The sequence below is a fragment of the Lutjanus erythropterus genome, chromosome 21 (genome assembly GCF_056507025.1).
Source record: "Lutjanus erythropterus isolate fLutEry1 chromosome 21, fLutEry1.hap2, whole genome shotgun sequence".
Taxonomy (NCBI): Eukaryota; Metazoa; Chordata; class Actinopteri; order Lutjaniformes; family Lutjanidae; genus Lutjanus; species Lutjanus erythropterus.
In genome coordinates, this window is record NC_139337.1 from 30,428,682 (window position 1) to 30,446,989 (window position 18,308).

Genomic DNA, 18,308 nt, shown 5'->3' on the forward strand with positions numbered 1-18,308 from the left:
TGCCTCACTTGCTCTTAGACGGCTCCCCGAGTCTCTCTTTACATGGGTGACAACGCAGTCCTGAAGGGTCCAGTCACAGGTCATCTGACCCGAACAGGCACGCCAGCAGTTAATCACTCTACACGACCACAGTCCACAGAGGAGTGCCTCCCCCAGATCCTCTCTCCTGAGGTCCCAAGGCAGACAGACTGTCTCCACCCGCTACAGCAGAACACAATGCATGAGCAGGACTGACAGATCCAGTGACTTAGAGCAAAGAGGTGGACAGCTTCCTGTTTTTCACTTATGCCCAATAGAAATTCTGTACACATATAAATAGACACATCAGGTCCATACAAAGCAGCTGAATTCCAGGGAATGTCAGGAGATAGTTAAATACCTTCACCTTCAGAACTGGGTTGGCAGTCACAACACCTCCTGTGTTTTGCTAATCTGAATTCTCCTGGATCGAGCTTCATTAAATACTCCTGCGTGAGTCACCTGGGACTCCTGAACTCTTCTTCAGTGTATCATATCACCGTACTGAAGTGTATCAGTATTTTCTTATACCTGTAAGACACAACTCAGGTGTGACAGCAACAAGCCAGCCAGCCAGAGAGGCTGTTTTCAGACAAGAATGTACAATATCAGCCAGTAAAACAGTCATGACACAGTGGTGTCAGTCCTCTTGTCAGTTCTCACGATGGGTTTGACGAGCTGGTGGTGATGCTGTGTGATGGACGGGCTGATGTGGAGGAAGTGGTTTAGTTTAGCTGTGATCTCTGCAGAAGTGAGGAAGGAGGAGGCGAGCTGTGACAGGCCGGCGGAGGGGGTGACACGCCGCGCAGGTCTGACCCGTTCCGATCCGCGCGGCTGCCTCCAGGCCAGGGTTTGGCTCCGTTGGATCAGCCCCTTTAATTTCGCCAACCTCCGCACGAACACATGGCTCAACCAGCGCACGGCTGCTGTGCTGAGCCCGACCACTGCAGAGGACGGATGCCTTCACATGCCAAAAGACACCCACACCGACACCACCGCGCTGCCCCCCGCCGCTGCATCGGTAATGACGCGCTAACTTTACGCGCAAATCACCACTAATTACGCATTTACGCACCTGCGCTGCCGCAACAAACTTTACCAAACACAGAGCCGGTTAAATACACACACACTCACACAAACACACACACACACCCTGATACATAATGAGTATTATGGGATGGAGCGCTGGTGGACAGTGAAATAAAGTGTGATTCTTACCTCCTGATGTGAACTGAAGCGACAGCAGCTGCTGGTTTGAGTGAGTGGAGGAGGCGCAGTGAGCTGAGATCAAACCCAACGCACAATGATCACACCAACAATAAGTCACATCAGGACTTCCTGTAAAACTACTTTCAAAATAAAATGTCTTTTTAGCGTCAAGGTCAGATTTTCAGTTCATCTCGTCCACCTCCATCCACATTTTACACCTGACATTTTACATATAATATTTTGTGAAAAGTAACAGGAACTGACTTTGGAATGTATAAATAAAATGAAAGACGCTGGCTTTGCATTGGAGTTCACACACTCTCATAAAATCTCAGTGGTTGTTTATTTGTTTAAGTTGATGCTGTTGCTATGGAGCTTTGAGTGGCCAGGATGCATGGTGCCACATAGGAAGCCATCTTGTCCTGAACCAAAGTTTGAAGCAACTTTAAAGGGATAGTTCACCCAGAAATGAAAATTCATCATTATCTAAAAAAGGTCAAATTGATTTTGTTAGTCTGCAAAACACTGCTGGAGTTTCACAGGAAAACAGTGTTGTAGAATCTCCCAAACAATGGAAGTGAATGGTGAGCAGTGTCCAAATGTAAAAAAAACCCCCAAATGTCTGGCATAATCCAGGTCTTAGTCTAAAGTCCCGACATGCCGTTTGCACACCGTCACAACCAGTTCGGACAGCGTGCACGTGAACGTGGCTCCAACCTGAGGATGTACAGTGAAGACTCAGGCTAAAAACATGGTGTAAACAATATTTTTAAAGTCAATTTGGTGTGCTGGGGCTTTAGCAGACTTGGATTACACCAGACGAGCCATATGGAGGCACTTTATGTGGTTATTAAGGTGGAAACACTACCACTTCTGTAAACATGGGGCTCTTAAATCATCAATGATGAGAGTTCTTTGTAGCAGCTTTAAGTGAAATCCAATTTGCATCATGACTTGGGCTGAACTATGTGAAAAAAATCATACTATAATTATTTTGATAGATATTGCTGTTGTAATGCAGTTGTGATTTTTGGCGAGAATAGTAATTTTTGCATTTCATTTTTGCATGAAAATATATAAAACCAAAATCATGATGTGATGATTACATTTATAGGTCAGGGCATCTCTGCAGCACTAAAATACTTTATTAGAATTCTGTTTTGTCACACATTTCTAAAGAAAAAAAAGATTTGAATACTTCACTTGGCCATATTGCGATTTAGATATAATTATTTAATTGTTCAGCCCTATTCATAACCGCTCGTCCACATCTGATTTATCTTTTATCCATTTATTTATTTTTCTCTTTTTTTCATTCCAACACACTTTCTTCAGTGAAGCATATATGGAGATCTATATGAGAAATAAAATAAAATGAAATAAAATGGCACAAAAGCAAGTGGTGGGTGGGTGTTGCTCCAGGGCCACTGAACAGGTTAATCCAGCCACTAAGTATCAATTAGTTTGAGTGACGCCCTGTCAGATCACCTGGAAACTGTTGAACCTTCCTACACAGTCCTCTGGCTTTAATCTGTATATATACATATAATGTAGCCGATAACAACCATTATTCAAACCGCTGTACTAAATAGACCTGAACAACAATGACAGGAGGTGTATCTCTTTGAACCTGTTTTTAAAACACTATTTTATGTTTGTGATGCTGCGTGTTTGTTTTAGTGCATGTTAGCAATAATAATACAATCAAACAAAAACATTATCATGACTGGAAAGGTCAGAAATGAAGAATTACAATTGTAATTAAGTTTATTTTGAAGGGCAGATCACCTTACTTCCGGATATGCTTGTTTTTCTTTCTCTAACTTGACCCAGCTGATCAGAATCAGCTCCTTCCTCCTTCAAACCAGGCCTGAAACCTCTACAGAAACATGTAGTTCACTTATTATAAAATATGTAGAAAGAAACACTGTGAACTCACTAAAAAACTTTAAGGTTTTATTAATACAATGATTTATGGCTACAGTTTGATATATGAGTCTCAACAGTCTGTGGTTTTTGCACACACATGCAGATATGCACACACACACACACACACACACACACACACACACACACACACACACACACACACACACAGAGAGAGAGAGAGTTAAACACACAAATCTTCCTTTCTCTGCAGAGCTGCAATCAGCTGAACCACATAATCAATGTGTCAGGAGCTGTGTGTTTATGTGGGAGAGGAGGAGGAGGAGGAGGAGGAGGAGGAGGAGGGAGGAGGTTTCAGAGTTACCCCTGTATCCTCTGTCTATCCTCACTTATGTAATATCCTGAACAATGTGGGAGTTTTAACAGCCTCTTACTGTGTAATGTGCACTTTTTGGGAATCAGTAACTATTCAGGGTGATAATCAACCCCTTTCACACACGCAGTCCATCCCTGTAATGTTCAGGAACATTTCCTGCATGAGCTCATGTGTGAATGGAAACAGGGATCCTTATTCAGGGAAATTAAAGCAGCAGTTCACCCTAAAATCAAAAATCCGTACTCTTCCTCTGGCCTGTAGAGCTGTTTATCCATCTGGATAGTTTTGTTGCGAGCTGCAGAGGTTTGGAGATATCAGCCGTAGTGACGTCTCAAACATTTCTACTTTTTTAAATGAAAAGTCTGTTTTATTAGAGATATTTTTAGGGCAGTGGTTCTCAAACTTTTTATTTGGCATGTCTCCTTTTCAGAAGCTGAAAAAAGTTTGCACCCCTCAACCCGACCTCATAATTTCCATCCATCATTAGCAATAATTGGGAATTGAACTGCTTAAGAAAATTTAAAAAAAAAAAAAGTTTAGAAGGGTAGAATCAGGACAAACTTTTATTTGTTTATTTTCCTACATAAATCACATTCATTCAACTTTGTTTCACTCTGAATTCTGTGGTATTTTGAAAGGCAGTGTAGAGAAATATGCTAAGTGTTTTGAAATACACTGTTCAGTGTTTTGCAAAAAGCACGAGGCTGAAAATGTGCTGATGGTTGTGCAGATGTGGGCTGAAGTGTTGCTCTCGAGTGTGAGGTTTCACTAACTTTGTATTATTTTTTATTTTAGTGTGCAAGCAATTATAAAAAAACAAAAGAACTGTAAAATCAGCTCCACCTTTACCAGCTGCAACATGGACGTGATGAACACATGAATGCATCAGTAATGATAGTTTAGTAATATAATATACATTAATCATAACGAGTACTTTTACTTTTGTTACTTTAAGTAAAGCTTGATGGTAACACATTTGCACCTTTACTTATGCTGAGTGTAGATGTGAGTATTTCTTCCACCACTGCAAATACAGTTTTTTATGATCCGTGTGTTTCCAAAGTTGCATTTTGTACTGAAAATCAGAACAGAACATATTCTCAAAATAGTTTCATAGGCTATAAAACCAGTAGTAGACGCTACATTGCATAGATTTTAGAGAAAAGTTGTTCGTCACTTGTGCGTTTGTCAAAATGTCCAAACTTTTTGTCGTGCTTACTGATCGGTGAGTTTACTGTTAAGCACCTGAGTGTCTGCACACCCGATGGCTGTGTTTGATCAGTTGGTTATGGGTGTGGTATTTTGAAAGGCCAAAAAATGACATCATGTTCGATTTCTGTGTCTAATGTAGAAAAGTGTGTTTAGTGATTTGCAAAACAGAGTGAGGCTGAAAATGTGCTGATAGTTGTGCAGATCTGGGCTGAGGTTCTGTTCCTTGAGTGTCAGGTTTCACTAACTGTGTGTTATTTTAAATTTTAGTGTGTAAGCAATCGTAAAAAACTGTATTATAAGCCCAGAACCGGTCGGCATGAGCATTTTAATATTTGACTTTCTTCTAAAAATGTGTCTGTTACTAATCAAATAGTGTAACTGTAGCTTCATTATGACCAAACCAGATAAAAGCCACATACTCATAAATTCATTCCCATAAAAGCTGCATGCAGAACTCAGCGTGTGTGAAGTGCTGGTTACTGCCCTGCAGACAGACAGACAGACAGACAGACAGGTGGACAGACAGACAGGCACATCAGCTGACATGCAGCTGTCACACAGAGGTAGTAACACCTCTCTGTTACCTCATATTCAAACACACTTTCTGTCTTAATAGCCAATAACACACACATGAAGCCACACACACAGACCATCTGACCCCTGAAGGCATCTGTTTGAACACACTGCACAAACACTGACGCGCATTAAACACACGCTCATACACTCCCACACACACACAGCTGGAGCCTAGAGCAGCAACACAGGTGTCAAAGTGAATTACGCAACATTAAAGGAGCAGTAAGCATAATTCTTCCTGCTCAGCTCACGAAGAATACTCATCATAACGAGCCTGTGGTGTGTTAATAAACTGATTATTGGACCGGCTGCTGAAATGTCTGACCTCATTTGCATTTTCAGCTGCTCAATGTGGAAACATCTCAGCCACAGGGACTGATAACATGCTTATCACAAATTTATGCAAATGCGGTTATACCACTGATATGTTGTCTTTTCTAGTAGTGACTGCAATCAAGTACATCTGTCCCTTCCTGCACCCGCCCCTTTTCACTCAGTGCTCCAATGACAGTTGAGCTAACCTAGAGAACAAATGCATAATTTCAGATAACAGGGTCTGTTGCATCTGCTTGGGTTGGCTGCAGGACCTGCTGCGTTCAGGGACATGCCGTAAAGTCCCACTCTGTAGATGTACAGTCACAAATACGACTCAAGAAAACATTTCTAAATTACTCGTGTAAAATATCTTATCAGAGGAAGCATACTGATTAAAAAAAAACATGCGTTTTAGAAACTATTGTGATGTTTAGATGCTACTCTACACTTTGTTGTGTCTTTTCTACCAGGAGCTATCAGATGTAACTAGCTAACCGTTTATGTAGATTAGTTATCTAGATATTCACAACCTTGTAAGTGGAAGTTTTCTTAAAGTTACAAGTTCAGGCGTCGAGTACACGAGTTCCTGAGTTCAATTTGAAGGCAACATATCTTGTGATGTGACTATATGTTATTTTTGCAGCAACATCTTTTAGCCATCTTCAAACTGTGGTTTTATTTTCAACAGGAAACAGAAAAGAAGAAAGTTGACTGAGTTTGCTCAATTGTTACTGGGACACGGAACGAAAAGGGGCGGGACTTGCGTGTCATTTAAGCACTATTTGTCGTTCTTATACTTCACTTTCAATTTTATGCAACTTTGCAGCTTTTTTAAATTTTCCACTACATCTCAGAGGGAAATGTTGTACTTTGTATTGCATTTTTTTTTTTTATCTGACAGCCATAGTTACTAGTTACATTCAAGTACATGTTGCAGAAAATACTTGTACTCAAGTACAACTCCAATGTACTGTAGTGAAAGATTTGTACAACATAGTATTTCTACAGTTGCAGTATAGTAGCTTTTCTGCACCTGAGACAGAGATATACATTCACTCTTTCAAAGAGAAGCCTACTGAAACTGTGAGGAACATTTTTTATACAAACTCTGCAAACTCATTCTTAAATGTTACCATGCTCAGAAAATACATTTTGCTTTCCACATATGAACTGTATGAGAGTGTGACTCATTTGTTCTGCTGGGAGGTTCATATACATTTCTAATTTAAGTGTTACTTTTTCACATGTCATGGTAATAACGGAAATGTATATTCATAAGTTTTAGTCATTTGAGTACTCTGCAAGTAATGTAGTCAACCTACATTTTTCTGCTGGTTTGTAAATGATTACACTGATGTTTTGTTTTTGTTTTTTTCATTCTAATAACAAGATGGAGAACATAATCTATTGTAAACATCATCACCAACAAGTAGAGCATTAAGTTATGGTGTGGTGGTACTTTTTACTCCATCATTTCAATTTTCTGCTACTTTATCTTTCTGCTATACCCCATTTTAGAGAGAAATGCTGTACTTTCTATTCTACTAAACTTAATTATAAGGATGGACCTGAATCTGAGTACATTATTTAGGAAAACACAAATAATGAAATGGAAACAAATATTTCTTCTATCTGAGGTTATTCATTATTGTTTAAAAAAGCCAGATCAATGTGCTGCGTAAAAAGACATAAAAAAAAGTAATTGAAACACCAGGATTACTGCATTTGACTGAAGGATATTTTTATAAAAGCCTACTGATATATATTTCCTGTAACTTGACTGGTGCGAGTTAGTTACTGACTGCTCTGTTTTATAGGAGCACTGACAGCTGACTTCTCACTCCTCTCAATCGGCCACTAGGGGCCGCAGGTGATCAACAGCTGCTTCATCATCATCTCATTTCAGCTCAGGACAAAGTATGTAGAGGTCATGTTAATGTTTGCAGAACTTTCCAAATCTCCGCTGGCTGCATCTGGCAGTTGTGGTGGCATTGCAGCAGGTGCTTCACCATCTGCTACCTGGCAGGGATCTGCACTCTACTGAGTGACTTCCTCTATTTAATGTATGTCATGACTGTGGTATTTAATAAATACTTCTATCTGCTTAAACAAACATTATAATGTTTGTTAAACCATTTATTATAAGTTTAGGCCTGTAAGCTCAGTGTTATTTGTATAATATGACAAAAGAATATCAACTTCTATTGCAGATATTTTCATTATTCTTTCCAAAATGAAAAAATAGGCATTTTGACAGACTTACAATGCTTTAGGAGATAATGATACTTAATCCCAAATCATGTGGTTAAAACTGTGCAGGACGGAGAGGTGATTTGATCAGGTATTGATTACTTGTGTGAGCCTCAGTGCCTGATCCCATTCTGCACATAAAAGTTTCATCCCCTGTCAGTGATAAATGCAGCTGCAGGATGCTGAGCTGCTCTCCTCAGTATCACAGCGAGAGCAGAGACGCTTTACTGACCGACTGCAGGAGATAAAATGGTTCCCTGTGTGGCATTAAATTGATGCTCCTGCTGCAGATTAACAAGACTCGTTTAAAAAGAGTAAAGATCCTCAACTCACATTATGAAGGTTTTAATGGTTTTATTTTTATGCAACAAAGTGATAAAAACTCTGGAAAATGGCAAAAGCTACCAGTGAATCACATGACACTGAACATAAGTGGAACAGTTGATGAGAGTTACTTGCGAGCAGGATAATAACATGATAAAAGGCAGGAAATTAAAGAGATGTAAGAGAGGCATAGGGTGCTCATCAGTACAATATTCAGCTCACTTATCTCCTCATTAAACTCCACCTGCAGGGATTTAAATCACTCAGGAGGAAGAGTTTACTGAAATAAGCTGTCAAACATCATAAATCATATTAATCCAGCAGCACAGTTCAATGCAGTGTTTTCCAGTGATGGAGGAAGTAGGGGAGACTGGGCAACTGTAACATGGCGCAATTGTAACACACACAGGAGCAGCATCATTTCAACTCGGCAGCAAAAATCTGACCTTTAAGTCTGGAAGTTACTTTTTTTGATGCACAGTATTTTTCTTCTGCTGTTTAGACCAGACACACCGAAGGGCAAGCCAGAATCTCAAAGTGCACCTGTGCTCATATCAATGCAAACTAGCCTCTATAATAAACCTAACCGATGGAGGGTATAAGTAGCCTATTAGCCAATCAGAGGGAGAGTTCCCTGGAGCGTTGGTGAAAAAAACCCATAAAGCCTTGCCGGTCAATATGGGCCTTAGATGTGTAATTCTTGATGAAAACTGACTCCCTGACTACTGTTTATTCTCCCTCAGCAGGGCAATTGCTCGATCTTTTATTAGTTTTTGTGTTTATTAAGTATTTAGAAGGTTTTTTGTACGTGAACTGACTAGACTGTTAGTATTACTTGATGACAATTAGAGCAGATTCTGCCCTACAAATTCATTTGGTCAAAAAATAGTTATTATCATTTTTGTGACATTAAAGACATCCTTGATCATGTGGACAAATATCTGTGTAAAAAAAGTTAAAAAAAAGTAGCCCCCTTCTTTTCGTTAGCAAGCCTACCTGTTTGGGATAGTAATCGTACTTGACTTCCGTCCGTTGCCCGCTGTGGCGGTGTTCATCTTGACCAAACTGAGTATCTTTGCTGGATGGCGAAGTCTCGCGAGAACTCCTGACGTCACGGGATAATGGCTGGAGATCGCGGATATTAGAAGGTACTTTTCTGCTTTTATTTACTTTGTGCTGGATTAAAATGGTGCATTCTCACCAACAGGTTATTTTAAATGACGACGTGTTTGCACGACTGGTCGTTGAATGAATGGTTTCTAACGTTTTGTGCCAACTTACGGCGACACCGCCGGTACAAACCGTCAAACCTTCGAAATAAGAGCACAATGTTTTCCGCGCTTTCTACCATTGCACAAACAGTTAGCTTTAGCTTCACACAGATCCCGCTCTAATTAAACACTGGAGCGCTATAATAGCCTCTGCAGTGGCGTGTTCAGTACACAAAGTGCTCATAAATCTATGTGAAACGACACACGAGCACCAGAAGTCATTTTAACCTCGCCACGACACTGCTGTTAGCATTAGCATGGCTCTAAGGCCTGCTCAGGAAGCAGGCGGGAGCTTTTATTTTCCAAAACTGCTTCTCCATCTCTCACCTGTCAAGGCTGCTGATTCAGATAAATAAATCTGTTCACTATTGTTTATGTAAACTGTAAATGGTTATTTAGGCTGTCATTGGGCTCTAAAGACTGACTCAATACTCTCATTTTTATTCGCATCTTTCTCCAACAGAGAAATCCACAATCCAAGAGTTAAAGAGGAGGTGACTCAGGCACACGCTCACAGTAAGTTAATAGTTTTATAATAATTGTTTGTTTTGGCAGAAAAATATTTTTTTTTCTTTGTTTTGATGCTACATTTTATTGTATTTGAATTTAACTTAAATATTCTGCCTGTTTTCTTGCTGTGACATTGGATTTTCCCCAGGTGAGTCATATAAACACATAATCAAGCCTTATTCAGATTACAGGTTGTTTGTAGGCTCATATACACCCAGTCATATTGATTTAATTTAAGGCCCGAACATGTAGTAAATGCCGATAAATAAAGAACTTTGAGACAGAAAAATAGTGTGTTGATATTTTATATTTTATTTATGTCAGTTCTAGTGTATATTACATCTTTGAGTCACTGAGCTCTATTGTCCAAAATATTAGGTTGCATATTAAATATCTGTCTGATATAATAATAATGGGAAATTATGTTGTTATTTATTATTCCAATAAGGAAAGTATAGCTGATAAATATAAGGCTCTAATAATATCTGCTTCGCCAGATTATGTTAAAGCATTTCATTTGAATTCTCCACTATAAAAGCCAAGGTGTGTTTAATAGGAAAATATACATTTGAAGGGTCAGAACTGTTCTTTGTTTTTGTTGTAATAGTGATGCCACTTGTCCTTGATTTGGCCAGTACTGTGGAACATTAAATCATGCGTCTTTGCTCGCTACATCTGAGTCTTTCTTATTCTCAGGTGTGAATAAACTACAAATTACATGATGTTTTTAAAATACAAAAATGGGAAATTACCCATTATTGTGTCAACAAAAAACAAAAAAAACCATTGTGCATCCTTAATAATTAAAGTCAGTAAGCTGCACTGTTTCACGCTTGTTTTACTTTTCATCTCCAGCTAAACAAATTTAAACTGTTTGACTCAGACAGTCTGAAATGTAATTAACTGACTAGTGCCATATACTACCATAATTCTTTGGTAAGAATGGTGTAGTTGACATAAATTCGGTTATTCTTAGCAACACATGTAATTTGGTAGACATTTCAATGAGTTGTTCTTAATGAAATCAGTCATTAAGTGGCAGCTGTGGTCAGGGGTGCTTTTGTATGTTGAGCAGCATGCAGCAACAGGAACTTAAAATAAGAGTTATTACTGTATTATTTATCTTTTGACCTCAAATGAGCAGCAGATATTTTGCTTTGGTTAGTATAAATGTATTCAAACAGACTTAATGTATTTAAAAAACATCACAAAAATACAAAAGTCAGGCAATAAAAGTTTTGTAGCAGCAATAATTAAAAGTCTCTGTTTGCCTTTTGAAACAGTGTGACAGTGTGTTCGTGCTTCATGAGGCTGATCGCTCTTGGAATGAAAATATTCTCAGTTGATTTTATGGTCTTACAGCGCCTCCCAGAGGACGATATCTTTCTAAACATAACAGTGGCATTAACACTGACTCTCTCTCTTCCCTCGTTAATCAGCAGCAGAGATGGCTCATGTCACCAATCATGGGAAGCTGCTCTTGCAGCGCTTGCATGAGCAGCGAGAGATGGACTTCCTGTGTGATATAACCATCATGGTGAGAGACGTGGAGTTCAGAGCCCACCGCAACATCCTGGCTGCGTTCAGCAAGTATTTCTCCTCCCAGGCTGAAAAGGGTCAAGAGGTCACAACCTTGGACCCTGATAAGGTCAGCCGGTACGCTCTGGAGAAGCTTCTGGAGTTCATCTACACGGGACACATGAACCTCAGCAGGTAACACTGAATCAAATACAGGCTGTGGTTTTCTGCTTTTGTTGTTGTTGTTTTTTGAAGATAATTAAAGGAGTAATTTGGATTATTTGAAGAGGAATTGTATAATGTACTTATCAACACAGTGGTTATAAAGGTTAAATATTGCTCTCTCCAAAACAACCAAGCTCCATAGAAGAAATCAGTAATTTTTCCTTGCAGAACACAGGAGTTGCTGGTCTACCGCTGCCTCGATCTGTTAGTTAGTTTGTGTTATTGTGTGATCTCTGTGTCTTAAAGGGTTACTTTGTCACACAGTAACACAAACTAACTGATCAAGACATTGGTAGAGCAGAAACTCTTGTGTTTTGCAAAGTAAAACGACTGGTTTCATCTATGGAGTTTGGTTGGTTTTGGAGAAAGCTACATTTAGCCTATATAACAGCAGTTTTCCATCAGTAAAGGCTGTCTGATGGTAAAGTGGTATGACTGACTAATCAACTAAGTTAATTGTTGAAAGAATTTATCAATAAAAATATTGAGTCAGGAATTGAAAAAAAGAAGAAGAGGAAGAATCATGATATTTAAGGGAATCAATTTTTTGTCCCATCTACTGTAGCTAATACACTGACTGTTGATAAGTACCTAATACAAATAATCAAACTATCCTTTTAAGGTTGAGCAAAATTAATTTTCAACTAACTTGTAATAAAATGTTGTTTTTCTTGGTTTCAGCACCAGACAAGCAGCTGTGCGTCGGGCAGCTGTGTTCCTGGGAATGTCTGAGGCCACAAAATACCTGGAGGAGACCCCCCACTGGTCTGAGCCGAGCGAAACGTCCCAGTCAGAGGCGGATAAAGAAGCGGGTCTGTCTCCGCCCAGTCCGGCCTCTCCTGGCAGCCCCAGCTCACCTGTTCCCCTGTCCATCGCCTCGGTCACAGGGGACTGGCAGGACGAGGGAAAGGATGGCAAAGAGAAAGGTGACGAGGCCAAAGATTTGGATATGGAAGAGGGAGAAAAAAGTGATGAAGAGTACACCCCCGCTACGCTGAAGGGCATGGGAAGAGGACAGGGGAGGAAGAGAGGCAGACCGCCCAAGAGTTTCAGTGGCGAGAAGGTGGAGCCGAGCAGCTCGGCCGAGGGCACCCCCAAAACCCCGGGCTACAGGGGGAGGGGGAGAGGCAGAGGGAGAGGCAGGGGGAGAGGGAGAGGGGGGTTGACAAGTGAAGATTTGGAAGATTCTGACACCAGCGTGAAAGACTTCGGGGACACGTCTGCAGACTGGAGCCCCTCGCAGGAGGACGACGACACTCCGGTGAAGAAACCTCGCCTGAGCAGCGTGGAGGGACGCAGAGGGCGAGGCCGGGGGAGGGGGAGGGGCAGAGGGAGGGGCAGGGGGCGAGGCAGGAGCAGGGCCGAGGAGGGAGACGAGGAGAGCGGCGAGGCGGGGACGGGCGACGACGAGGGGGAGGACGGGGATGGCGAGATCGGGGAGCTGGATCCGTCACTAGCGGGCGAGCTGACGCTGTCGTGCACCGAGTGCAACAAACTGTTTAAAGACGTGAGCAGCCTGCGCAGACATGAGAAGATCCACAAGGGGCTGAAACCGTACGTCTGCATCTTCTGCTCCAAAACCTTCAGACAAGCTACGCAGCTGAAGACACACCTGCGGATACACACAGGTGAGCTGAGCTGTGACTCATACGTCAAACTATTAGACAGAAATATCTGTTACCTCATGTGTCGTTTTTCCTTTGTTTGATTTATATATACAAGGAGACTGCACTGCTGAGACTTCAACTGAGTGTACACAAGAGCTGCAACTAACATTTATTTTCATCATCAGTTAATCTGTTGATTGTTTTTCTCGATTAATAATCTGTTCTCCAGATTTATTTTCATCATCAGTTAATCTGTTGATTGTTTTTCTCGATTAATAATCTGTTCTCCAGAGTTCAAGCTGACGTTCACAAATTGCTTTAGATGTTCAGTTTATGGTCATAGAGGACTAAAGAAAACAGAAAATATTCACATTTGAGAAGCTAAAATCAAAGAATTTTGACATTTTTATTTAAAAAATTATGATTAATCGATTATCAAAATAATTGGCGATTCGTTGCAGCTCTAGTGGACACTTGCTAAAGTTTGCTTTTTGTTTATGTTTGGCTCCTGGAACACTTGGAAGTTTGAAATTTTAAGCTGGTAAATACCAATCATGTCTTTGACTGAAGCACAGCAGAAGCTTCAGGGAAAACAAGCAGCGGTGCAACATCCTGCAGTAAAGGCCTCATATATGATGAGTAAAGCGATTGTATAAATCATCTTCCAGGAACTACAGTCCATATCTGATCGACTTATTAATCCAGGCATGTCCAAACTGTTCCATAAAGGGCCGAGTGGCTGCAGGTTTTTGTTCCAACCAGTCTACAGCACACCTGATTCGACTAATCAGCTGTTTGAAGACTGAAATCAGTTGATTGAATGAGTCGAGCCTGGTGTGCTCCGGCTTGGTAGGAATGAAAACCTGCAGCCACATGGCCCTTTATGGAACAGTTTGGACATGCCTGTATTAATCAATCATCACATCACAATGGGGGAAAGAAGTTAGTGTTTATGAGTGTGTTTTCTTTCTATCCCCACCTGAACTTTCTCTCTGTCTCTCTGGTATTTGCTGCAGGTGAGAAACCGTTCAGTTGCTCCGACTGCGACAAGTGTTTCGCTCAGAAGTGTCAGCTGGTCGCTCACCGCCGGATGCACCACGGAGAGGAGAAGCCTTACACGTGTGAACGGTGTGGTTTCAAGTTCGCCACCTCGTCCAACTATAAAATACACATCAGGTACACACACTGCTTTGGGTTTTTATTACATTACACAGCAGAAGCTCTGTGTTGGAAGTTTTATTTATGTGTGTTTAGCAAAACTAAATAGCAATTTTTGTTTGAAATCTTTGTTATCCTTTCTTTATTCCAGTGTTACTTTCATTTTTAGCATTTTCCTGCAGGTTGTAACATGATGTAGAGTCCAAAGTCTCAAAGGGTTGCTCTGATAATTTTTGTGTGTGTGCACATGTGTGTTCTCTACAGACTGCACAGCGGAGAGAAACCGTATGTCTGTGACATCTGTGGCCAGGCATTCGCTCAGTCCAGCACCTTGACATATCACAAGCGACGACACACCGGAGAGAAACCGTACCAGTGTGATCTGTGTGGCATGTCCTTCTCTGTCTCTTCCTCTCTCATCGCTCACGCACGAAAACACACAGGTGAGAGTGTTTTTGAATGAGGGGATTGAACTTCAGCCAGATACACTGGTTTCTTTCCAAAGTGTCTGGACAGATTGAGACATTTAACATTTAACAGCCAAAACCTGTCGGCTTCTGGCTCAAAGCAGCTATTCCATGTGTTTGTATTTCAGGTGAGACGCCGTACAAATGTTCACAGCCGAAATGTGACTCAAGTTTTGTGACGTCATCCGAACTAAAGAAGCACATGCGACGACTTCACCCAGGTGAGATTTCCTGATCCAGCGTCACACTTTTGACTATAAGAGAGGTTTGGTTTGGATCACAAGAACAGTATAATCAAAGAGCTTTTCCAAGTGTGTAGATAAACATACTGTGGCCATGAGACCCGCACAAAGCACAAAAGGCCGAATCTAGAGCCAATGTTTAGTTTGTCCATTCTGGGCTACCATAGAAACATAGTGAATCAACACGGCAATCAGCCTCATGGCCTCAGAAACTCGTCCTTTCTCTGAATGTTCATCAACAAAGATATAAAAGTATGGTTTAATCACACTGTCTCTGTGTGTGTGTGTGTATGTGTGTGTGTGTAGAGGGGAACAACGGTGTGCAGTGTCTGCTGTGTGGAAACCGGTTCGCCAGCGTGAAGAACATGATCAAACACCAGGAGAAGGCTCACGCTGATGAAGTGCGGCAACACAAGGAGAGAGCCAGAGCAGGTGAGCGGTGTGCGGATTCAGGTCATCAGTCGAGAAAAGTCGACATCATTTTGTCCGTCGCATCTCTGCACTTTTGGTTTTTAGCTGTGTCACTGTACACAGAGTAATGCAACAGCATGACGGGCTTCAAACTTAACAAACCGAGTCTTAAAATCACAGCAAACCACAGAACTAACTGTGATGAAAGCAGAGAAGAGTGATAGAAACAGAGAGACGCTGCGTGGTGTTCTGGGATTTTATAACTGAACTATAACTCAAATGGAGGACGCTCACTTTTACTTTCTCTGACTGTGTGGAAATCTGATACTTTCACGTCACAGATGATGAAGGAAGACATTAAAACATGTGACTCGTATTGATCTCACCCAAACCTACTCATATAGGCTGATATATGAGTTCAGAGTGGTGCTGATCTGAGAGGGAAAAAAGGAACAAATAGTCGAATCTTTGTATGGACAAGCCAAATCCGATTCGGCTGACAAAATTCTGAGTTGGCTGCAGTCCTATTGATGATGGAGGTGCTCCTTTACAGGGAGGGGGGAACCTGTGGTCTGGAAACCACCAATGTTGATTTTGATTTAGTGTTTTCATTATACTGATGTTTGTCATTTCACTGCTGTTGTTTTTGTGTGTCTGTGTGTGTGAGAGCAGTGGTCCTCCTTGCTTCCAGTCATCCTGTGACCTTCGTCCAGAGCAAACTCTCCCAGGAAAACAAAGCTATGTCTTCCATCCCCGAAGGCGAGCCACCCAACCCCGAACCTGCCACCCCCAACCCCAAAGCCACAGCACCATCGGCAGCCGCAGATGCCACCGACGCCACCACCACTCAAACCATCCAGGACTTCAAGGCGGAGCCCGCTCACCCTCCTATCAACACCGCAGACCAGGTGACCTTCGAACCCGACCAGGAGCAGACCATCAACTCGGACACCCTCCACGCTCTGGTGGAGCAGCTGCGGCCGACGCCGTCCCCCGCGCGCAGCCCCGAAAAGATCATCATCTCTGAATATACGGACCACATGGACAACCCTCAGCCCTCCCCTGCGCAGAGCCTGGAGCAGATTGTCATCATCAGGACGGTGGACAACGCTGACCACAACCCTCCTCAGCAGTGAGGCCCTGAAACACAGCAGCGTCGCTCTGGTGGGACATTTTCACTTTGCAGCCACATTCAGGCTTAAAAATCTCCGTAAAATCGACTTTAATCAACCTTCAGTCATCTGCGGAGAAAGATAATTCTGTTAGATTTATATGTGGATCATAAACTCATCGTTTTTGTCCATTATTTATAACAGTAACAAGGACATTGTACTTGCCAAGTTAACAGCTGAAACCAGAGAATTGGGTCACATGATCTGACAACAAACCAACAAACCTCCAGGTTAGACAAACTTAGTTAGAAGAGAAAGTGAAGGCGAAAGTTAAAATCATCAACAAATTATCTGTTATAATCATCAGTCATCTGACGACCTGATTCAGCTTTGACCAACCATATTTAAAGGTATAGTTTAGGGTTTTTGACGTGTAGTTACCTGACCTGCTTATCCACAGTCGGTATATTACCTACAGTAGATGGCGGTCGACACGCCCCCAGTTTGGAGAAGCGGCAGGAGCACCGGTGTAGGAAGCTCATCAGTGTACTGCTGTAGACAGGGTCAGCAGAAACATGTAACATGCACAGCTTCACAATTGTTTCGATGTAAACACAAACCAGAAGCAACAGAAGTTTCTGAGTTTCTGAGGCTGTTTAGCACAAATTGTGCTAGAATGTGGAAATGTTTCCTAAAGTCTAAATATCTCTTCATTTAGGGCTCTGTCTCCTCCCATCCTGAGTTCTAACTTCTGCTAAATATCAAAAATGTGTGCATCATCACTGATGTTTGTTATCATCTACTGTGGCTGACTAGTGTCAAACTTTATCAGCCACTTAAATTCCAATTTACCAAAAAACAAAACAAGACTAACAACATTTTCTCAGTCGTCAGTGTGTGTCTGGAGTTTCTGTTGAAGCTGTTTGGATCAATAATCAATGTAAAAAAAGTTTATCAGGCCTGAATGTTGATCAGAGTATATATAACAGGACAGCCAGTACAACACTTGCATTGTTTTAATAGTTAATATAGTTAGTAGGAGCCTTGTTATCATCCTGAGATATGATTTTATTTATCATATATGTTTCATCCTTAAGTGTTTGACATGTGATGGTGGCTTTATTACTGTAAACATAGCCCTGTTAATGCAAACCAACATTTTGGTTTCAGTGTAATATAGTCATTTATTTTTTAAAGCAGCTGTTTTAGGTCTTAGCAGAAGTGTTTGTGCTTCAGATTTGAAAACTGCATCATATACAGTGTTTCTAACGACTCTTTAAGAAGCTGTTTTTTGTTTGTTTTTGTTTTGTTTTATGCTTTCTTTTTTCTTTTGGATAAAACGTCTGCATTAATTGTACAGAAATGTGAATTACATATACAAGTTCACCACTGTATAAAAACTGTACCACAGGAAAATAAAATTAAAGATGAGAAGGAACAATTGGACTGTTTGTCTCAGTGGCTGCTGCGGATGCAGTCGAGAAGTTATTGATTATTGTTTGTAGTTGCATGAGATTGTCACATTTTGTCCAAAGCAGTTTCAGTTTTCTTTCAGTATCTATGTTTTTTATCTTACATGAATGGGTTTTCTGCACCCTGTCTTTTTCAATGCCATCATCT

General features: G+C 41.1%; 1 protein-coding gene across 2 annotated transcripts; it reads left to right on the forward strand.

The window, feature by feature from the left end:
- The first annotated feature begins 9,229 nt into the window (after positions 1 to 9,229).
- Positions 9,230 to 18,129, forward strand: mynn (myoneurin). Of its 2 annotated transcripts, none has more exons than XM_084747242.1 (9): positions 9,230 to 9,315; positions 9,902 to 9,954; positions 11,388 to 11,661; positions 12,373 to 13,319; positions 14,315 to 14,474; positions 14,721 to 14,899; positions 15,052 to 15,144; positions 15,472 to 15,597; positions 16,249 to 18,129. In XM_084747242.1, exons 3-9 carry the CDS (start codon positions 11,396 to 11,398, stop codon positions 16,710 to 16,712), a joined length of 2,235 nt encoding a protein of 744 aa, XP_084603368.1. In that variant the 5' UTR covers positions 9,230 to 9,315; positions 9,902 to 9,954; positions 11,388 to 11,395; the 3' UTR covers positions 16,713 to 18,129. The 2 variants fall into 2 exon arrangements, with proteins under 2 accessions (XP_084603368.1, XP_084603369.1); XM_084747243.1 differs by having other exon boundaries at positions 9,271 to 9,315; positions 11,391 to 11,661.
- Positions 18,130 to 18,308: the final 179 nt, after the last annotated feature.

Excerpts from the sequence above, each read along its gene's own strand:
- mynn (XM_084747242.1), top strand. The coding sequence starts at position 11,396 with ATGGCTCATGTCACCAATCATGGGAAGCTGCTCTTGCAGCGCTTGCAT. Across the intron at positions 11,662-12,372 it reads GGACACATGAACCTCAGCAG|CACCAGACAAGCAGCTGTGC; the intron begins GTAACACTGAAT and ends TCTTGGTTTCAG. Across the intron at positions 14,900-15,051 it reads TCACGCACGAAAACACACAG|GTGAGACGCCGTACAAATGT; the intron begins GTGAGAGTGTTT and ends TTTGTATTTCAG.